At 49.2% G+C, this 20,970-nt stretch overlaps 1 protein-coding gene across 4 annotated transcripts in view; it reads left to right on the top strand.

The window, feature by feature from the left end:
- Positions 1-20,970, top strand: part of PRKD1 (protein kinase D1) — a 1,050,331-nt gene that overhangs the window by 76,208 nt on the left and 953,153 nt on the right. For 3 of the 4 annotated variants that reach the window (XM_069638504.1, XM_069638505.1, XM_069638506.1), the window contains exon 2: positions 897-1,055. In XM_069638504.1, the coding sequence (XP_069494605.1) occupies positions 897-1,055 (159 nt within the window). Of the gene's footprint in view, positions 1-896; positions 1,056-1,320; positions 1,336-20,970 lie in introns of those variants that run through there. The other variant, XM_069638507.1, reaches the window with a different exon arrangement.

Consider the following 20,970-nt stretch of genomic DNA (forward strand, 5'->3'; position numbering starts at 1 on the left):
CCCTCCTCCTTTCATCATCACTCTGTCCGTCAGGCCGCCTCCCACCTCCACTCCCTCCTGCTCCTTCCCTCCCTCTCTCGCTCCCTCCCTCCCGTCTCCCTCCGCCGGGAGCTGCTGGGTCGCTGGTTGGACGGCGGCGGGCGGGCGGGCTCCGCTGGAGGCATTGCGGGCTGGCGACGGACCCCGGGTGGACCCCCGGCCGGATCCCTCCCACGGGCCTCTGCTTTTGATGCCCCTGCACCCCTGGAGCCGCTGCTGCAAACTTTCCCTGCCTGCTGCCTGCGCCCCGACTGCTGGGGCTCAGCCTGGGCCGGCTGGCATCGCCTCTCTGCTCGCCTGCTCCCTGACCCGTCTCCTCTGCTCTCGTGTGTTCTCCTCGTGTCTCCCCCCCCCTGCTCTCCTTTCTGCTGCTTTCTTTTTCTCTTCTGTCCACTCTTCGCCTGTTGCTTTTCCTCTCCTTTCCAGTCTGCTCCTCCCTCTTCTGTTTTCTTATCTGCTGTTTTGTTTTCTCATTCCTCTCTTCTCGTCTGTGCACTTTCTTTTGTCTTCTGCTATCTCTGCCTTTTCTATCCTATCTGCCCCCTTCTCTCCTTTTTATACCGTCCCACTTCTTTGTTTTGGCCTGTACTATTCTCTTTTGCTGTCCCCTCGATGCTCCTTCTCGGTTCTCTCCTTCCTCCACTGATCCTTTCTGCTTTCCTAACTCTCTGTTGTCTCCTTCTCTTTCATCTCCTGCTCTGTTCTCCTCTGCGGTCCCCACTTCTCTGTTCTCAACTGTTGCCCTTTCTCTTTCTCGCCTCTCTTTATTCCCACTCTCATCTACTCGACCCCTGCCACTGTGCTGGCTCTGGATTGGCTGTGGACCTTCCTCTGGGCTCCTTGGACCTCCACTGCAGCTTTCCATGAGCGCCCCCCCGGTCATCCGGCCCCCCAGCCCCTCTGGGCTCTCGCTGCAGATCCAGATTGGGCTGAGCCGGGAGAGAGTGCAGCTGGAGCCGGGGGAGCTCAGCCTGGGACAACTCCGGGAGCGGGCCTGCAGCATCGTGGACCAGAAGGTAAGGCATTGACCTGTCCTTATACATCTCCCGGGGGTGGGCATGCAGCATCGTGGACCAGAAGGTAAGGCATTGACCTGTCCTTATACATCTCCCGGGGGTGGGCATGCGGGCATGCAGCATTGTGGACCAGAAGGTAAGGCATTGACCTGTCCCTATACATCTCCTGGGGGTGGGCATGCGGGCATGCAGCATCGTGGACCAGAAGGTAAGGCATTGACCTGTCCCTATACATCTCCCGGGGGTGGGCATGCGGGCATGCAGCATCGTGGACCAGAAGGTAAGGCATTGACCTGTCCCTATACATCTCCCGGGGTGGGCATGCAGAAGTGTGGATCAGAAGGTGACCGCTCACCTAGAACCAGGTCTTAAACAAGTCAGAGTGTGGGAACGCAGCATTGTGGACCAGATGGGAATACGGGCACCAACACAGAACTAGCACTGAGCTAAACGGTACCAGAACCAGCTAATAAACCGGCCCGGATCCACCCAACCTCCTGGAACCAGCACTGACACAACCAAACTCCGACGAATCACCACTGATGCAACCCTCATAGATCCAGAAGGAATTCACCCAGCCTTCTCCAAACCAGCACAGACCCAACCAAACGCCATAAACACTCTACTGACCCAACCACGATCAAAAACTAGCCCTTATCCAACTAGCAACAGCACAACCTTCTCGTAACCAGCAGGGACACAATCAAACTGTTCAGACTTATAATTGAACCAGCCACCACTCAGAAAATCAACCAACACCTTGTCATGACTCAACAAACCTTCTCTGAACCAGCAGCAACCAATCCAAACCCTACCGAACTACTACTGACTTGCGCAACCTTCTCAGAAGCAGCTCAGGTCCAGCACCAACCTTCTGAAATCCGACACAGAAGTAGTAATGGCATGTTCAGCCTTCACAGAATAGCACTGATCTAACCGAATCCCACATGAGTAGTACTGACCAGTCAAACAACTCCGAACCAGCGCGTATCAGGAACAAACTGCAAAACGAGCATTGGCCCAACCCGAAAATAACTTCATCGCTTAGTGATTTGCCGTGCAGTTACCCAGCTGTTGCGGGTGAGATCCCCCTAGACACGAGTGATATAAGACCTAGGTTGGGTGTTTGCGGAACCTGTTTCACGGGTTGATTGGTTCCACGGCTACTATTGTGAATGTACCAAAGAAAGGCAAGGATAATGGAACACCGTCTTCTCCCCCTAGTCCTTTACTAAACATGGACAATAGGATCTACTCGCTGATGGGCTGTCATGTGCCATTTACTCAATAGCCAGACACGCCTACGACTGTGAATCTACATCTAGAACGCACTGCTATAGGCTTGCGGCTCTCCACCAGGGATCCCAACTATCGTGCATGTTCCTGAATGCAGAAAAGGCATTTGATTTGGTCTCCTGGACATTTTTCTGGGCAGTCGTGTCAGGTGATGCGATCCCGCCAATGAGAAAGCATGGAATGCGCCTTTCATTTGCTGGTGCACAGCTGGATTCCATGCTCTCTGGAGGATGCCTCGCCTCTCAATCCACTCCCGCTTCTTTCACTAGTTGCCGTTTCCGGTTTTCCTTCCGCTTCCCCTGTTTATTACCCACCATGAAAGTAGGTAAGGGGCTCTTTCTAGAGCTCCCCTTGCTTTTCCCATGCCTGCCACATTTCTTTTCTTTAGGGAAAGAAAGTGTGTGCTCCTTGTACAAACATGTTCACCAGCAACTAAAATGCAATAGCAGTCTGTGCCAGGTGCTGATTGTGGCGGTCTGCACAAGCAGCATCTCTGGTCCTCATGCAAGGCCGGGTAGCTCTGGACTGTGGGCTGTTCCTGGAAGGTACCACCCTCCATCGTGGCCATTATCAACTAAATATCAAAGAGAGTTATGCTGACCTCAGCGCATCTGTAGCCATTTTAGGTGACAGTAAACTCAATATTTTTACATTGCCAGGCGCATCTATCCCGTTTGACACAATGTATAGTGTCGTTGTTGAGTTGCTGGCTCAGTTGAACTGGAAGTACACGACTAGTCTTCTGTTTAGAACAGAGTTGGGCACGGAAGTGAAGAAAGCATTGCCTGCTGGTGCCATTATGGTCTGTTTACTTTCAAGACCCTGATCCAAAATAGTGCTACCCTATATGACAAAGACAATGCTTCCCTTTGAGTTAATTTGCATATCCACACTGCATTGCCCAGATTCTGAGCAGGAGGTGAACTTCAAAGGGTGGCTACTGGGTGCCACTATGGCATGTCAGTGGCAATGGTCTCTTCTCCTCTTGGGGAGATACATATTGAGTTATGAATGCGATGCACATTTTGCTTTATCGAGAGGCCTTGCCATTTCTATGATAATCCTGCCCAAATTCTATATCCGAGTAGGACACTTTCTCTCAGCGTTGGTCGAAAGCAGCAGCTCACGATTCACTCAATCATCGGCTCATTTTTGGGGGAAACGAGGCAACCCAAGATGGAGTAGGGAGGAGGAAGGACTTACTTTGAGAATTTCCAGTTCTGTTACTGGTCCACCTCCCCCAAAGGGATGAAGGCCGGCTTCTTGGATGATGCACCAAACTGCACTGCTTGATGGAACGATGCCAAGTAGGGGGGAATTGTATGTTTGGAGATCTTGAGACACTCAGAAAGGCCCCACTCTATTGTCCGATGAGCTACATCCGAACGTCAAGGGATATTTGACAACCATTCAATCGTCCAATTCTGCATAGCTACCTCTGTTGGGAGGGGGACACCATGAAGGGGGCTGGGGCATTTGTTTGCGGATCATAACATCTGCTCACCTGTGCTGGTTGTGGGGCATTTTATCTTATCTCTGAAATTGGTGGGTAGACACTCATCTCTACGCTCCCAAGGCTCTCCCAGCTGCCTTGAAGCCTTGGGGCGCTCGTTCATGCTGCCCACCCAGCCCCCATGATGGCCTCAGGGAGCCATGAACCCGGACTTGATGATACAGGGTTCATCGGGGGCGTATGTGCCCAATGCCCTCAGAGTCTTCCTCATAGCACTCCAGCAGGCGAGGGAATAGTGCCTGCTTCTACTCATGGCAGGAGGGTTAGGCAACTCTGGTCTTTTGAACTGCCTCGCGGCTGCCAGTCTTACAGTCTGCATAGCTTTGGGAGTTACAGCCTGAGAACTCCCTCGAATGGCACGATTACTTGCTCGCAGCCACCATCCACTCATGACCACGGGAGCGTTTTCCCAGAATGCAACCCATCAGCCACGTGATTCATCTGCTGGTCATCCAGGCACCCCTTGATTATTGTAGTTCCCCTACTCATATTATGGCCTTTGTGGGTGAGCCTAGCCTGAACTAATGTGGTGTGAGACCCACTATCCACATTGCACTGTGAGAAGCTGTGGTTCACACGTGGACCGCTACTTGGTGACGTAATCTGTGGTGATTGTAGGGAGGCTGGATATTACTTCTAGGTCATCCCTGCACCCCGAGGTACTTGGGACACACCTTACATCTTCAGTGTCCCATAGGCTTGTCTAGGGAGGATAGCGCAGGGGCAATGTGCTCGCCTTGGAAGCAAGACAACACAGAGCAACCCAGGTTCGATCCCCGGGTCCGCACTTAGAAACCTCTGGGTATTAAGCGCGCTATAAATAACCTATCATATTATAACTACATGAATCCATTGATGAGCTGCCCATATAGATTTGGGATATGGGTGTGCGGGAAACCCCTTCTTGTGTTGGCAATCCCATGGGTCTGGTTCACTTATAGGAAGGAATGGACCTAGACTTTCCTGTGCCCCCCTCCTTACTGCCCTAGTCATGGGAATCCAAACATTGGAATCTCATTAGACTTGTTTGGATCTCCCCCTTGAAACTTGATCATCGCACATGGACCCCAGCAGTCGAGGCCAACCTCCATGAGCGAGTGAACCCAGAATCCATGCGATTCTGTGCAACCATCGATGATGTTCTCTTCCAGCGAGGGAATGAGGCGTTCCCTCAAATGTGAGCCTTTTCCCTTTGACCCAAACGGTGGCCATCAAGCTCTACCAAGAGTGCTCTTTCTTTTCAAAGTAGTCTTTACGCTCCTAAAATGGAGAAGCCCAAAAGCAGAAGTACGTCCAATCACGCAGTCGGAGGACGTCCCGAAAGCATGTTCAGGTAGTGCCAAGAATCCAGACAAAGACAGACGCATCCAAACCTCAAAATCTAAAACTTGCCATGGCCCAACCACAACTCACACACCCAGCACTGACCTCACTAGCCCAGACCTCACATTACCAGCACGGATCCCACAAATCCTCAGAAGACTATCAAAGCCCCAAGAAACCTCCCAGAATCAGCAGGGATGTAACAAAACCCTCAAAATCAGTGCTGATCCTCCTACACCTACCAGAACAGCATATCCCTAACCAAATATCACACGATATAATATGGCATCTATGATACGCCTGAACACAAGTGTTTCAAGGAGGGGGAAACAAAGGGAGGACAAAACAACGTTCTTACTAGGCCTTGTGTCAATTAGATCGGGCAAACTCAGGGAGGGGGAGGGGAGAAGTGCGAACAATGGGGTGGTGGAGAAGTGCAAAAGGGAGGGGGTGGAGAAGTGCAGGTAACAGAGTGCAGCCAGCGTGTGGCTAAGTCCTGGTAGTCAGTGGGTGCAGGTGGCTAATAAGTGCAGAGAGAGGGGACTGTAGGGTAACAGATATAGACCACATGACTAGCCAAGTTCCAACAGCACGTATGGAATCAAACCTCAGAGGAGTAGCGGATATGACACTAAACCTCACAGAACCACCACCAAACTAAGTAAACCTGCAGAACCAGTACTGACCAACCCAAACCTCAACGGACCAAAGACCCAACCAAACTACACAGAACCAGTAAAAAAAAAACATTAAACCCACAAAATTCGATATTATGCATCCTTATCTTACATAACCAGTACTGATGCAGACACAGTACTGGCAAACCCAAACCCTCAACAGCAGCAATGATCAAACATCATAGGCCCATCACTAACCTAAGTAAAGAAACCAAACCTCACAGTACCAACATAGACAGAACTAAACTTAACAAAACCGGGCCTGTCCCAGGTCCATCTGAACGAATAGCACATATGAAAGATGCCTCACATGCCAACCAATGTTCCCAGGATGAGCACAGACCCAACCAATCCTCGCAGAAATAGCACTAAGCCAACTCAACCTGCAAAACCACCTCTCACCAAACCTCACAGAGCAGCACTTACAAGTACAGATGAAGCCACGCCTGACAGAACAAGCGCTAAACCAATGCATAATGCCTCTTCTGACCGGGCCAACCTTCCAGACCCAGCAGATGCCCAACCAAAATGCACAGGAAAAGGCAGTGTCTAAATCGCACGGAACCAGGGCTGGCCCAACCAAACCTCATGGAACCAGGGCTGGCCCAACCAAACCTCATGGAACCAGGGCTGGCCCAACCAAACCGCATGGAACTAGGCCTGGCCCAACCAAACCTCACAGAACCAGGCCTGGCCGAACCAAACCTCACTGAACCAGGGCTGGCTCAACCAAACCTCAAGAAACATGGTGGCTCAACCAAACCTCACAGAACCAGGGCTGGCCCAACCAAACTTTACAGAACCAGGGCTGGCCCAACCAAACCTCACGGAGCCAGTTCTGGCTCAACCAAACCTCACTGAACCAGGGCAGGCTCAACCAAACTCACAGAACCATGGCTGGCCCAACCAAACCTCACGGAACCAGGGCTGGCCCAACCAAACCTCACAGAACCATGGTTGGCTCAACCATACCTCACGGTACAAGGGCTGGCTCAATCAAACCTCATGGAACCAGAGCTAGCTCAACCAAACCTGACAGAACCAGGGCTGGCTCAACCAAACCTCACCGAACCACGGTGGCTCAACCAAACCTCACAGAACCAGAGCTAGCTCAACCAAACCTCACAGAACCAGGGCTGGCTCAACCAAACCTCACCGAACCAGGGCTGGCTCAACCAAACCTCACTGAACCAGGGCTGGCTCAACCAAACCTCAAGAAACATGGTGGCTCAACCAAACCTCACAGAACCAGGGCTGGCCCAACCAAACTTTACAGAACCAGGGCTGGCCCAACCAAACCTCACGGAGCCAGGGCTGGCCCAACCATACCTCACGGAACCAGGGCTGGCTCAACCAAACCTCACAGAACCAGAGCTAGCTCAACCAAACCTCACAGAACCAGGGCTGGCTCAACCAAACCTCACCGAACCAGGGCTGGCTCAACCAAACCTCACTGAACCAGGGCTGGCTCAACCAAACCTCAAGAAACATGGTGGCTCAACCAAACCTCACAGAACCAGGGCTGGCCCAACCAAACTTTACAGAACCAGGGCTGGCCCAACCAAACCTCACAGAGCCAGTTCTGGCTCAACCAAACCTCACTGAACCAGGGCAGGCTCAACCAAACTCACAGAACCATGGCTGGCCCAACCAAACCTCACGGAACCAGGGCTGGCCCAACCAAACCTCACAGAACCATGGTTGGCTCAACCATACCTCACGGTACAAGGGCTGGCTCAATCAAACCTCATGGAACCAGAGCTAGCTCAACCAAACCTGACAGAACCAGGGCTGGCTCAACCAAACCTCACCGAACCACGGTGGCTCAACCAAACCTCACAGAACCAGGGCTGGCTCAACCATACCTCACGGTACCAGGGCTGGCTCAATCAAACCTCACGGAACCAGGGCTGGCCCAACCAAACTTTACAGAACCAGGGCTGGCCCAACCAAACCTCACAGAACCAGTGCTGGCTCAACCAAACCTCACAGAACCAGGACTGGCCCAACCAAACCTCACAGAACCAGGCCTGGCCCAACCAAACCTCATGGAACCAGGCCTGGTCCAACCAAACCTCACAGAACCAGGCTGGCCCAACCAAACCTCACAGAATCAGAGCTGACTAAACCAAATCTCAGGGAACCAGGGCTGGCTCAACCAAACCTCACAGAACCAGGGCTGGCTCAACCAAACTTACAGAACCATGGCTGGCCCAACCAAACCTCATGGAACCAGGGCTGGCCCAACCAAACCTCTCAGAACCATGGTTGGCCCAACCAGACCTCACAGAACCAGGGCTGGCTCAACCAAACCTCACGGAACCAGGGCTGGTCCAACCAAAGCTCACAGAACCAGAGCTGGCTCAACCAAACCTCACAGAACCAGGGTGGCTAAACCGAACCGTACGAAACCAGGGCTGGTCCAACCAAACCTCACGGAACCAGTGCTGGCCCAACCAAACCTCACAGAACCAGGGCTATCTCAACCAAACCTCACAGAACCATGGCTGGCCCAACCAAACCTCACAGAACCAAGGCTGACCCAACCAAACCTCACGGAACCAGGGCTGGCTCAACAAAACCTCGCGGAACCAGGGCTAGCTCAACCAAACCTCACAGAACCATGGCTGGCCCAACCAAACCTCACAGAACTAGGGCTGGCCCAACCAAACCTCACAGAACTAGGGCTGGCCCAACCAAACCTCACAGAACCAAGGCTGGCCCAACCAAACCTCACTGAAGCAAACATCACAACACCAGCCGTAACCTAACTTACCCCACAGAACCAGCCACAGCCCATCCAAACCGTGCACCAAATGTTCACCCAGTATCCAACTTGAAGGACGGTGCCACATGCCAGCCCAGAAACCAACACCTTTGAATGCCAGGAGTGGTACAATGCTGACCCAGATTAAAACACCTGGACTGCAGGGGCTGGAGCCATGCTGACCCACATCACATCACATCTAATAGCAGTGGTGACTGCTGTACTGGTGCACAGCCCAGCAATTAGACGAGGATTACTAGTACAGTGTTGGCCGAAATCCCAACACTTTGACTAACAGTACTGAAATCCTGACACGTGAACTAACACTGCTAGTACTGTGCTGATCCAAATCCCAACATGTGGACTAACCTTGCTGGTATTGTACGGAACAGAACCCCAAAACTTAAACTAGCAGTACTGGTACGGTACTCACCCAAATCCTGACACTTGAACTAACACTGCTAGTACTGTGCTGATCCAAATCCCAAAATGTAGACTAACCTTGCTGGTATTGTACGGAACAGAACCCCAAAACTTAAACTAACAGTACTGGTACGGTACTCACCCAAATCCTGACACTTGAACTAACACTGCTAGTACTGTGCTGATCCAAATCCCAACATGTGGACTAACCTTGCTGGTATTGTATGGAACAGAACCCCAAAACCTTAACTAACAGTACTGGTACGGTACTCACCCAAGTCCTGACAGTTGAGCTAACGGTGCTGGAACTATGTTGGGTGGAACAGCATCGTTTGGACTAAGAGCGCCGGTACTGTGCTGACCACAATCTCAACATCTGGACCAACAGTACTGGTAATGTACTGATCCAAATCCCAACATTTGGACTTACCTTGCTGGTACTGTGTTTGGAAAAAATCTCAACATTTGGACTATCGGTGCTAGTATAGTGTTAATCAAAATCGCAACACTTGGACTAACAGTGCTGCTACCGTGATTACCAAAATCCCAACAAATGGACGAACAGTACCGGTACTGTGCTGACCCAAATTCCAATACTTGGACTAACACTGCTGGTACTGTGCTGAGAAAAAATGCTACTGCTTTTGGCCTAACAGCGCAGGTACTGTGCTGACACCGATCCAACATTTAACAGTGCTGCTACTGTGCTGAGTGAAACTCTAACATGTGGAATAACAGCGGAGGCACTGTGCTGACCCAAGTCCCAACACTTGAACTAACTGTGCTGGTACTGTGCACCGTACTTACCCAAATCCCGAAATTTGTACTAAAAGTACTGGCCCCATAGTGAGCGAAACCCCCAACATTTGTCCTAACACCGCCGGTGCTGTGCTGACCCAAATCATAACACTTGGGCTAACATTTCCTGGACTGTGCTAAGAAAAGGGCAAGATTTGGACTCACAGGGCTGGCAATGTGCAGAGCCAACCCCCAAAACATGGGCAAAGCACTGGTGCTTCTGGCAGGACCTGGTGTGAACAGGTATATTTTGCAGTGCTGGTGCTGTGCTAGGCCTGATGTGAACATCTGGACTGGCAGTGCTGCTTCTGTGCAACACTTGTGAATAGGCGGGTTATAAATGCCATATCATATTATAACGGCCTGATGTGAACATCTGGACTGGCAGTGCTGCTTCTGTGCTTGGCCCTGGTGTGCACTGCTGGACTCGCGGGGCTGGGCTTGTAAACATCTGGACTGGCAGTGCTGCTACTGTGCAACACTTGTGTATAAGCGGGTTATAAATGCCATATCATATCATAACACCTGATGTGAACATCTGGACTGACAGTGCTGCTTCTGTTCTCGGCCCTGGTGTAAACCGCTGGCCTGGCAGGGCTGGCACTGTGTTGGGCTTGTTGTAAACATCTGGACTGGCAGTGCTGTTACTGTGCAACACTTGTGTAGGCGGGTTATAAATGCCATATCATATCGTAACGGCCTGATGAGAACATCTGGACTGGCAGTGCTGCTTCTGTGCTTGGCCCTGGTGTGCACTGCTGGCCTGGCAGGGCTGGCACTGTGCTGGGCTTGTTGTAAACATCTGGACTGGCAGTGCTGCTACTGTGCAACACTTGTGTATAGGCGGGTTATAAATGCCATATCATATTCATAACGGCCTGATGTGTACATCTGGACTGGCAGTGCTGCTTCTGTGCTTGGCCCTGGTGTGCACTGCTGGACTGGCAGGGCGGCACTGTGCTGGGCTTGTTGTAAACATCTGGACTGGCAGTGCTGTTACTGTGCTTGGCCCTGGTGTGCACCGCTGGACTGGCAGCGTTGATACCATACTCGGCGCGATTGGGGGTACGGGGCACATGGCCTGGCTTGTCTTGGTGTGAACATCTGGACTGGCACTGCAGATGCACTGGTTGTGTTTGGCTTTGAGCAGGCAGCCCGTGCACCCCCCGCCCCCCCTCCCCACACACACTCTCCTGAGCAGTTCTGCGCGTTAGAGCGCGCCCTCTCGCTCAGTTGGGTTACAAGTGACATGTGTCTTGCATCAGGAGATGTGATGTCGCGCTGGTGATGAGAACGCCGGGTGCCAGCGAGGTGCCCCGCGGGGGTGTGTGGGCACAGCCGGTAACTGTAGTGGCTGGCACGTGTCGCGCGTGTGTGCCGCTCTCCCTGCGAAGGCGATAGGATCTCTTAGGACGGTCCCACTGCTAGCTTTTAATGGGGCACGTCCGGTGTCTAGGAGGGGGGAAAGCCAGACGTTTTGGCAGCAGATCCGAACCGGGCGGCGTTTAGGCGCCAAGAGGCCAGGCATACGCTCGGAGCGCTTCACAGTTTGGACACGCGACAGAAGTATTTAAAAAATGCAAAACGTACCAAGAGACAGGCAGTGAGTCGGGGATGCGGGGACGTGTGCCGGGAAGGCTGCAGCAATACATGTTTCCTAGCTCACCTTTGGGGTCACACGCCCTCCCGCTGGCAGCTCTTCCAGATAAACATGGCGGCCTGCGCCTGGCGCTTCCCACACAAAGCAAGACAGAGCCCGAGCCGAGCCGCCAGCGTGGCCCGACTCGAGCTCGAGCCCTCCCTGGCGAACCAGCCCCTACCAAGGCCCTACCCAAGCGCCCATTGCTAGAAAGTCCTGCCTGATCTCACTTCCTTGTAATTGCTGACTGATGACGTTTTTATGGGAGGGCAAAAGGGGCACTTGAACAAGGCCCCCACCCTGGCGACGGGCCCCACAAGGCTGCCTGACCTAAAGAAGTAATATTCCTTTGTTCACCAGACTTAAATAGCACACATCAGGATATTGTATTGCATGCTGCTGAGGCTCTAAACCTATGGCCTGTCTGTTTTGGCAAGTGCATTCTGCCCTGATCACTTTATCATGTAATGCCTTCTCTCTTCACTGTGGTATATATTGTTCCTTGCGGCACAGCTCCTGTAGCATTCTTTCCTTCCTGTGGGAATTATGTTGATCATGTGCAATGGGCCACGGTGAAATGCATATTGGTAAATTGAGTGCCACCATGGTTCAGAGGTTAGCTCAGTGTGTTAAGCACTCATTGCAGTGATATGTGTTCCTATAGAAGATTAGACTAGAACATTCCAGCAAGGCTGGCTGAGCCTTTCCTGTGTTTGAAATGTATAAACCTGTCTGCATATGTGCTGGGCCTTGCAGCACAACAGGTGCTATTATCAGCTATATACCTGCACCAGATAGGGGTTGCTATAAAAACGAACATGTCATCCTTATGGTGAAGGGTCTAGAAATTGGTTTGTTCAGATGGAGTGTTGTAAAACCTAGGCAATCACCTCCAACAATGAGCATAAACATTTAGTCCAAGAGATGAATAATTATCCAAATTTGGAACCAAAGCGTTCATGCCTGTATCCTGGCTTTGCCAGCAGACAATACAGTGATCCTGGTCAATCATACCATAACATCTTGTACATTAATGTATTGTCTTCTGTGAAGTTTGCATCCTCACATGCTGGTTGCATTGTTTAGCCCATTTCTCGATCTTTCTTCTTATGTAGGCCATTTCAGTGGAAGGGATGGTAGACAGAAGGGAGCGGGCCAGATGGTGAAGGATTCGGGCGAGCATATTTTAAAGTCTGCTCGTTTGACACAGAAAAAGCTTTGCTTTTTTGTAAAAGTCAAAGGTTCTCCTGCACGTTTATAAATGACAATTTCACAAGCCAGTGTTAAGGAACTAAGTAAAGCTTTAAAATACAAAAGACCAACCCAGATTAAGGGCCTCATTACACGGATGGCGCTAGGGGATTACCAGCACCGGTAAGGGCACTGGTGCCGGTAACCCCATACCGCCCTACTACGAGGTCCCTCAGTGGGTCCCGTCCTTAACGTGTGGCCAGACCACACGTTAAGGAAGGGACCCACTGAGGGACTTCAGGGCAAATAACGGTACCGCTAATAGCGGTACCGTTATTTTCTCCTTCCCCATTCCCATTGAGCCCTATGGGGGCTCAAATGGGAATGGGGAAGGGCCTTGGTGAATGGGGAATTACCGCCCCGCCAACCTTGGAATGGGGCGGTAATTCCCCCATTCACCAAGGCGGAATCGGTAAAATACCGGTGGCAACCATGGCACTACTAGCGCCATGGTTACCGCCGTCCGTGTAATGAGGCCCTAAATCTGTTAAATCACACTGATTGATTTGCTGGTACTTATATACGTCTCTTGATGATGGAGAGAACGAAGCTAGAATCATTCTGTGCTACACCCTTCTATAATATTTTGTTTTTGAAAATTGTCATGTTTGGTCATGTGATTGGTGTACTTTCCAAGTCAGTTTTATAAAATTAGATTATTGTAGTTCATGGTAAGAACGGGTAATGAAAGTGTTCAAATGCAGAAATTGCAGAGTTGGCACCAATCCCAGATTCACCCCTTAACCAGTGTGTGTAATGCTGGGCATCTAATTTAAGTGTGTATTTCCTATCCTCTCAAAATTGCCAGTCCCTAAATCTTTCAAAATGGTCAGCCCTTCAGAGGGATTTCCTTCACAGGCTATGATCTTCAAAACAGCCTCACTCGTGGTTTCACTGGCTATAGTGTTGCTTCCACTATAATAGTGAACACTGATATATTGCACACCACAGGCACTTTATTCTTTTGATCTCTAATGGCAACACTATTTGAAAACCATGTCCCACTTCTAATCTCAGTCTGTCTGCATACTGACGCCTTCCTGTTAGCTTCTAATCTGCATCCATGATCCATGCTATGGTATGTGTAGCTTTCTCCTTCTTCCACTTGGTCTCCTCTATGCATGCTTGAGCACGTTTGCATTCTGTAAAACAGGTAATGTGAGTTTTCTGTCTATTCTGGGTTACATGTACCTTTTACATGCAGTCCTGCATTAACACTACAGGCTGCATACCTTTCTGAATTCTATTGATAAAAAGTCTCCTGTATCTATGCTAGAACAGAAGTAACCTCTCTGTAGACTGATAATGTTGGCCTTCAAATGGTACTTGTTTATCAGTCTGATTAGAGCAAGAATGAAGAGGGTAAGGGGAATTTAAGCGAGTAAACATCTTTATTTTTAATGCTGTGAAGCAGCATATCAACCTACGGGTTGTGATTGCCGGGGGGGCGGGGGGTTCAGATATTCTTGATCACTTAATTCCTTTGGTTTGGTGGAGGGGGGCCCCAAAGATGTCCATGTCCAGGGCCCCATAAGTGCTTAAGATGGCCCTGATGAAAGTTACATCTCTTACTGTGTGGGCTGTCTTCCGGGTCTGGCTGTCATGTCACTTACCAGGTGTGGGGTCACCAACTTCTGCCTGTGATATCTCTTACCGTGTGGGGTGATATTTATTTCTGAGGGGTGTTGTCGGTCACCTTGTGGGTGACCGGCATTTCTTGGTGTGATGTCTCTTACAGTCTGGGCCATCATCTTGTCTGCAGAGTGAGGTCTCTTAAAGTATGGTGTTTCTTATAGTGGAAGGTGCCACCCAGTTCTAGGGGTGATGTCTCTTATAAGTAGGGCGTCATTTGGTTCAGGGGTGATGTGTCTTATAGAGTGGGAGGGGCACCCATTTCTGGGATAACGTTTCTTATAAAGTGGGGTGCCACCCAGTTCTAGGGGTGATGTCTCTTATAGAGTGGGGGGCCACCTGGTTCTGGGGGGTGATGTCTTTTGTAGAGTGGGGGGCCATCCGGTTCTGGGGGGTGATGTCTTTTGTAGAGTGGGGCGCCACCCCGTTCTGGGGGTGATGTCTCTTATAGAGTGGGGTGCCACCCGTTTCTGGGTGTGATGTCTCTTATAGAGTGCAGCGCCATCCGGTTCTGGGAGTGATGTCTCTTATAGAGTGGGGCACACCCAGTTCTGGGGGTGATGTCTCTTGCCATCGAGTTCTGGGGGTGATGTCTCTTATAGAGTAGGGTGCCACCCGGTTCTGGGGGTGATGTTTCTTGTAGAATGGGGTGCCACCCGGTTCTGGGTGTGATGTCTCTTATAGAGTATGGTGCCATCGAGTTCTGAGGATGATGTCTCTTATAGAGTGGGGTGCGATCCGGTGCTGGACTGATGCCTCCTACAGAGTGGGGCGCCACCCCGTTCTGGGGGCGACTTCTCCTGCCATCAAGTTCTGGGGGTGAGAGTGGGGTGGTAATGGCGCTGTGGGCGGGCACCGCTGTATGTGAATGACATGCCATCGCCATGTGGGGTCTGTACCGCCTGGGCAGTGCGCCTCTGGAGATGCAGTGGTGCCAGAGTGGGCATCAGACCTGGCGTCAATGATCAAGCGACACTCCTAGGTTCACGAGTCGTGAATGCACTCGGTGCCCTTTCTTGATGGCATTTTATTGATGCCTTGTGCCAGGCTTTTCTTGATGGCATTTTATTGATGCCCTGTGCCAGGGTTTCCTTCTCACTGGAGTGGCAGAATCAGAGGCCGATGCATGTGGGACTTCGCGCCCCTCGTCAGGCCTAACTCTCCCTGCTGTGCCACCTGTGCTCCTGGTATATGCCACCCTCACAGCTGACCTGCTGGCTCATATTTCCTGTGTGGAGTGCACGGCCGCCAATGCCTTGTGGAGGGGTTCATTGAAAAGATCAGGGCGTCTTAAACAGATTAGAGTGGGGGGCCATTCAGTTCTGAGTGCTGGTGGGGGGTTTATTCAGTTCTGGGTGCGATATGTCTTATGGAGTGGGGGTGGGGTGGGGGGGTTAGTCATCCGGTTCTGGTGCAGTTCTTGTAGTCATGTCTCCTATAGACACAGCCAGTCCTGAGAGTGATGACTTTCATAGGTAGGATGATATGCAGTTCTTGTAGTCATGTCTCCTATAGACACAGCCAGTCCTGAGAGTGATGACTTTCATAGGCAGGATGGCATGCAGTCCTGAGAGTGATGACTTGTATATGTATGATGTTATGCAGTTCTGGGAGTGATGTCTCTCATAGAAACATCCAGTTCTGGGAGTGCTGACTTTTATATCAGGTAGAATGTCTTGCACCTCTGGGAGTGATGTCTGTTTTCTGGACCCATCCAGTTCTGAGAGTGATGTCTTTTATATGTAGGATGATATGCAGTTCTGGGAGTTATGTCTTTTATCTGGACCCATCCAGTTCAAAGAGTGAATAATTGTTTATATAGAATGTCAGGCAGTTCTGGGAGGGATAATACCGGGCAGGATGGCATGCAGTCCTGAGAGTGATGACTTGTATATGTATGATGTTATGCAGTTCTGGGAGTGATGTCTCTCATAGAAACATCCAGTTCTGGGAGTGCTGAGTTTTATATCAGGTAGAATGTCTTGCACCTCTGGGAGTGATGTCTGTTTTCTGGACCCATCCAGTTCTGAGAGTGATGTCTTTTATATGTAGGATGATATGCAGTTCTGGGAGTTATGTCTTTTATCTGGACCCATCCAGTTCAAAGAGTGAATAATTGTATATATAGAATGTCAGGCAGTTCTGGGAGGGATAATAGCGGGCAGGATGGCATGCAGTCCTGAGAGTGATGACTTGTATATGTATGATGTTATGCAGTTCTGGGAGTGATGTCTCTCATAGAAACATCCAGTTCTGGGAGTGCTGACTTTTATATCAGGTAGAATGTCTTGCACCTCTGGGAGTGATGTCTGTTTTCTGTACCCATCCAGTTCGGAGAGTGATGTCTTTTATATGTAGGATGTTATGCAGTTCTGTGAGTGATCACTCTCATAGAAACATCCAGTTCTGGGAGTGCTGACATTCATAACAGATAGAATGTCTTGCAGCTCTGGGAGTGATGTCTCTTTCCTGGACCCATCCAATTTGGAGAGCGATTACTTTTGTATGTTGGATGTTATGCAGTTCTGGGAGTGATGACTCTTGTCTGGACTCATCCAGTTCGGAGAGGGATGTCTTTTATATGTAGGATGTTATGCAGTTCTGGGAGTTCTGTCTCTTATCAAGGCCCATCCAGTTCAGAGAGTGATTACTTTTATCTGTAGGATGTTATGCAGTTCTGGGAGTTCTGTTTCTTATCGAGGCCCATCCAGTTCAGAGAGTGATTACTTTTATGTGTAGGATGTTATGCAGTTCTGGGAGTTATGTCTCTTATCTGGACCCATCCAGTTCACAGAGTGATGAATTTTATATATAGAATGTCGGTCAGTTCTGGGAGTGATAATACCGGGCAGGATGTCAAGCAGTTCAGAGAGTGATTACTTTTATGTGTAGGATGTTATGCAGTTCTGGGAGTTATGTCTCTTATCTGGACCCATCCAGTTCACAGAGTGATGAATTTTATATATAGAATGTCGGGCAGTTCTGGGAGTTATAATACCGGGCAGGATGTCAAGCAGTTCAGAGAGTGATTACTTTTATATGTAAGATGTTATGCAGTTCTGGGATTGATGTCTTTTATCGGGACTCATGCAGTTCGGAGAGTGATGACTTTTATATGTAAGATGTTATGCAGTTCTGGAAGTGATGTCTTTTATCGGGACTCATGCAGTTTGGAGAGTGATGACTTTTATATGTATGATGTTATGACGTTCTGGGAGTGATGTCTCTCATAGAAACATCCAGTTCTGGGAGTGCTGACTTGTATAGCCGGTAGAATGTCTTGCACCCCTGGGAATGATGTCTGTTTTCTGGACCCATCCAGTTCTGAGAGGGATGACTTGTATATGTATGATGTTATGACGTTCTGGGAGTGATGTCTCTCATAGAAACATCCAGTTCTGGGAGTGCTGACTTGTATAGCCGGTAGAATGTCTTGCACCCCTGGGAATGATGTCTGTTTTCTGGACCCATCCAGTTCTGAGAGGGATGACTTGTATATGTATGATGTTATGCCGTTCTGGGAGTGATGTCTCTCATAGAAACATCCAGTTCTGGGAGTGCTGACTTGTATAGCCGGTAGAATGTCTTGCACCCCTGGGAGTGATGTCTGTTTTCTGGACCCATCCAGTTCTGAGAGTGATGTCTTTTATATGTAGGATGTTATGCAGTTCTGGGAGTGATGTCTCTTATCTGGACCCATCCAGTTCGGAGAGTGATGACTTTCAAACCCTGGTTCTAGAGAGGCTTTGGTGATGACCTGGGCTTCACCTAAAGAGATATAAATTAGAGTTCTTCTGCTATTGTCTTTGGTATAAACACTGTATTTTTGATGGTTATTGTTTTGGCTAAATAAGTCACAATAACAACCTTCTCTCTTGAAATGATTATTTGTTAGTATTCATGAAATGCCACATGTATAGACATTGGGCCTCATCAAGGGTTGGGCGGTACCCATGTGCTATTAACGTCACCGCTATTAGCGCTGGATCCTTATTAGCAGTACAGCTGTAAATTCCCATTCTCCATTGGGGCCATTGGACCTAATGGGGTTGGGGGGGCGCTATTACCGCTGGCGGTAACAGTGCTAACAATAGCCAAAAAACGGGAGGAAAGCAGGATTTTTAACCACCAGCAAAAAGCTGGAGGTAAAACTCCAAACTTTCCGCCCAACTCATAATAGGGCCAGCCCTTAAATGCAGTGGTAATAGCGTTACCACTGCATTTTAGGGCTACCGCCCAACTCGTGATGCCAATTGAATTTCCACGTGTGAATGGGATTTCTCAAACACTTGAATGTATCTGCTGCTTACTCAACACTAATCTTCTGCTTCAGGGAAGCGATGGCCCCAAAAGGACAGGCCTCCTATCAGTAGTGAGATGCTAATTAGCTGTGATGCTATGTGTGCTTTGAGTGGTGTGCTCCTAGGCGTGTGATGAGGTTGTTCGCGCCTCTAGTGTGTATTGTATTACTTTATGTGTATTGTCCTGTCGACATTTTCTCCCATAACAGGCGCTTTGCGCGTTGTGTCTAACTACGCATCTCCTTGGTGACTTTGACATATTATAGGATGACAGTAAAAGTTCTGCAAAGTGCACAAATAAACATGTGGAGAACAATTTCAAATTGTGAACTCACAAGTACAAATGGAGCACTTTTGCCTCTGGGCCCTCACCCATGCGCCCCCATCCTCTAAACCCCACCCCCATTCCAAAAGTCACAGAGAGGGTGCAAGCGGACACTCCTGGCGGTACCAACCATTCTTCCCTTTACTGCGCTTTGAAGTAACCTTAAATATTTAATGAGCCCAGCTCTATTTCCACAAGTAACTGAAAACCAGCCTCCTACAGAAATTTCTTTTGCCCTACCTGCAGAAGTGGACTACCCCAGGCCATCTCTGCAATGCAACGCTGCCACGAACAAGCACCGTGCACCATTTTTATGGTCCATTGCAGACGGGTTAGACCCGGAAATTGATACTATGTGCTGCCAGCCACGCCTAACCAGCGTGCCTATACATCTACTAGCATTCTCTGTCATATTCCCTGTAGCACTTAAAGTATCTGTCATGACCCCTGTGGAGGGTGAATTAATTCCGGCATTCAAAGCTCTTCCTGTTGGTCTCCCTCATAGTGCTGCCCTTTCTAGCCATCTTGACACAATTGCTGATGCTTTTTGCAGTCCCTGCATGTCAGGAGAACTATTGCATTGTATTTCCGGCAGCCATCTTTGACTAGTACTTTTATCATCATTAGACTGCTGCTGCTCATCCACTCTTATCTGTGTATGGGAATTGCATAGTGCAAATCTAGCAGGACAGTAAGCCAGCACTGCACAAAAGAACCAGGGCCCAGAATAAACTGTACGCATATGATTCGTGGATGACGGCATGCATACTCTTAGCCAGTTTATATGATCCCAGCTAACGGAGGAAAAGAGAGCAACTTCCTAGTTATTTGTAGTTAATTCCATGTAATAGAGCAAGATCTTTATACATGCGATTCAGGCTAAACCAACTGCCGACTCTGGAATGTAAAGGCGAAGGTTGGCCCTGCACGTACTGGCAGATTATGTACTAATAAGGCAGCCCTTGAAACACCTGACACTATTTTGTCCAATGACTTTCTCCATTAGACAGACATATTTTGACTCGTTTGTTTATACTTATCATGACTATGTGGAGCTGTCTCTATGGTCAAGGGAAGGTGTAGTGTGTCCCTCCTCTTCTCTTTCTGTAGATTTGTACTGCATTGTTTGGTATGTTATATGAACAAGTGTGAAGTTACATCAACATTTGCTAGTCATTTGAACTAATTAATTTTATAACTTATTTTTAACTTCTGTTATCTTATTTTTAACTTCTTTTATCTTATTTTATAAACAAAAACACAATTTAATAAAATGAATTTTAAAATGTTTTACGGGGTACAATGAATGGAGCAGGCCATGCGTAAGAAGGGGGGATTGGGGGAAAGTGTGGGACAGTGTATTCATCAGTGTGTATTTATCTTCTGGTTCCTAAATTCAGTTCTGCTTTTTCTTTTTTTAATCATGAGTACAGGTCATCAACCTTTGCACTCTCTCTGGCATGTGCCCAAAACATGAAACTATGCAAAGGTGTGACGGTCACTACGCAAGTCTATACACGTCATTTCCGTTGCTCTCGATCGCTCTATAATGGAATAGCTTCTCTATTTCCTGACCACAAGATCTATCCCACCAGTAATGCTGGCAACTATTGTGGCTAGCATGGCAATACCATTCTTCAGGAAGGGGTGTATAAGTGTTTCACACAATGAGTTTACCCGTTACACAGCTCCAAAACAACGGGGAAACATCACATCTAAGAAAAATCCTATAACCTGAGAGACAACCCTTTCTAGAATGTATCCCCTCTTCTCTCTTTCACGGGCTGAACCCCCATTCTCGTTTAAGTCCACCTCTACAGCAATCTCTATCAATTCTTTGCATTGACTCCCAGAGTATCGATATTCACATTTCATGTTTAGTTGTAGCTATTACGTGGCGCTGTAAGCGCTGCCTATAAGCCTAAACTACAGGCATGAGAACTGAAGAGTGGCGAGATAAGGAGGGGCGC

This window comes from Ambystoma mexicanum, chromosome 14 (assembly GCF_040938575.1).
Source record: "Ambystoma mexicanum isolate Mex_15411 chromosome 14, UKY_AmexF1_1, whole genome shotgun sequence".
Lineage (NCBI taxonomy): Eukaryota > Metazoa > Chordata > Amphibia > Caudata > Ambystomatidae > Ambystoma > Ambystoma mexicanum.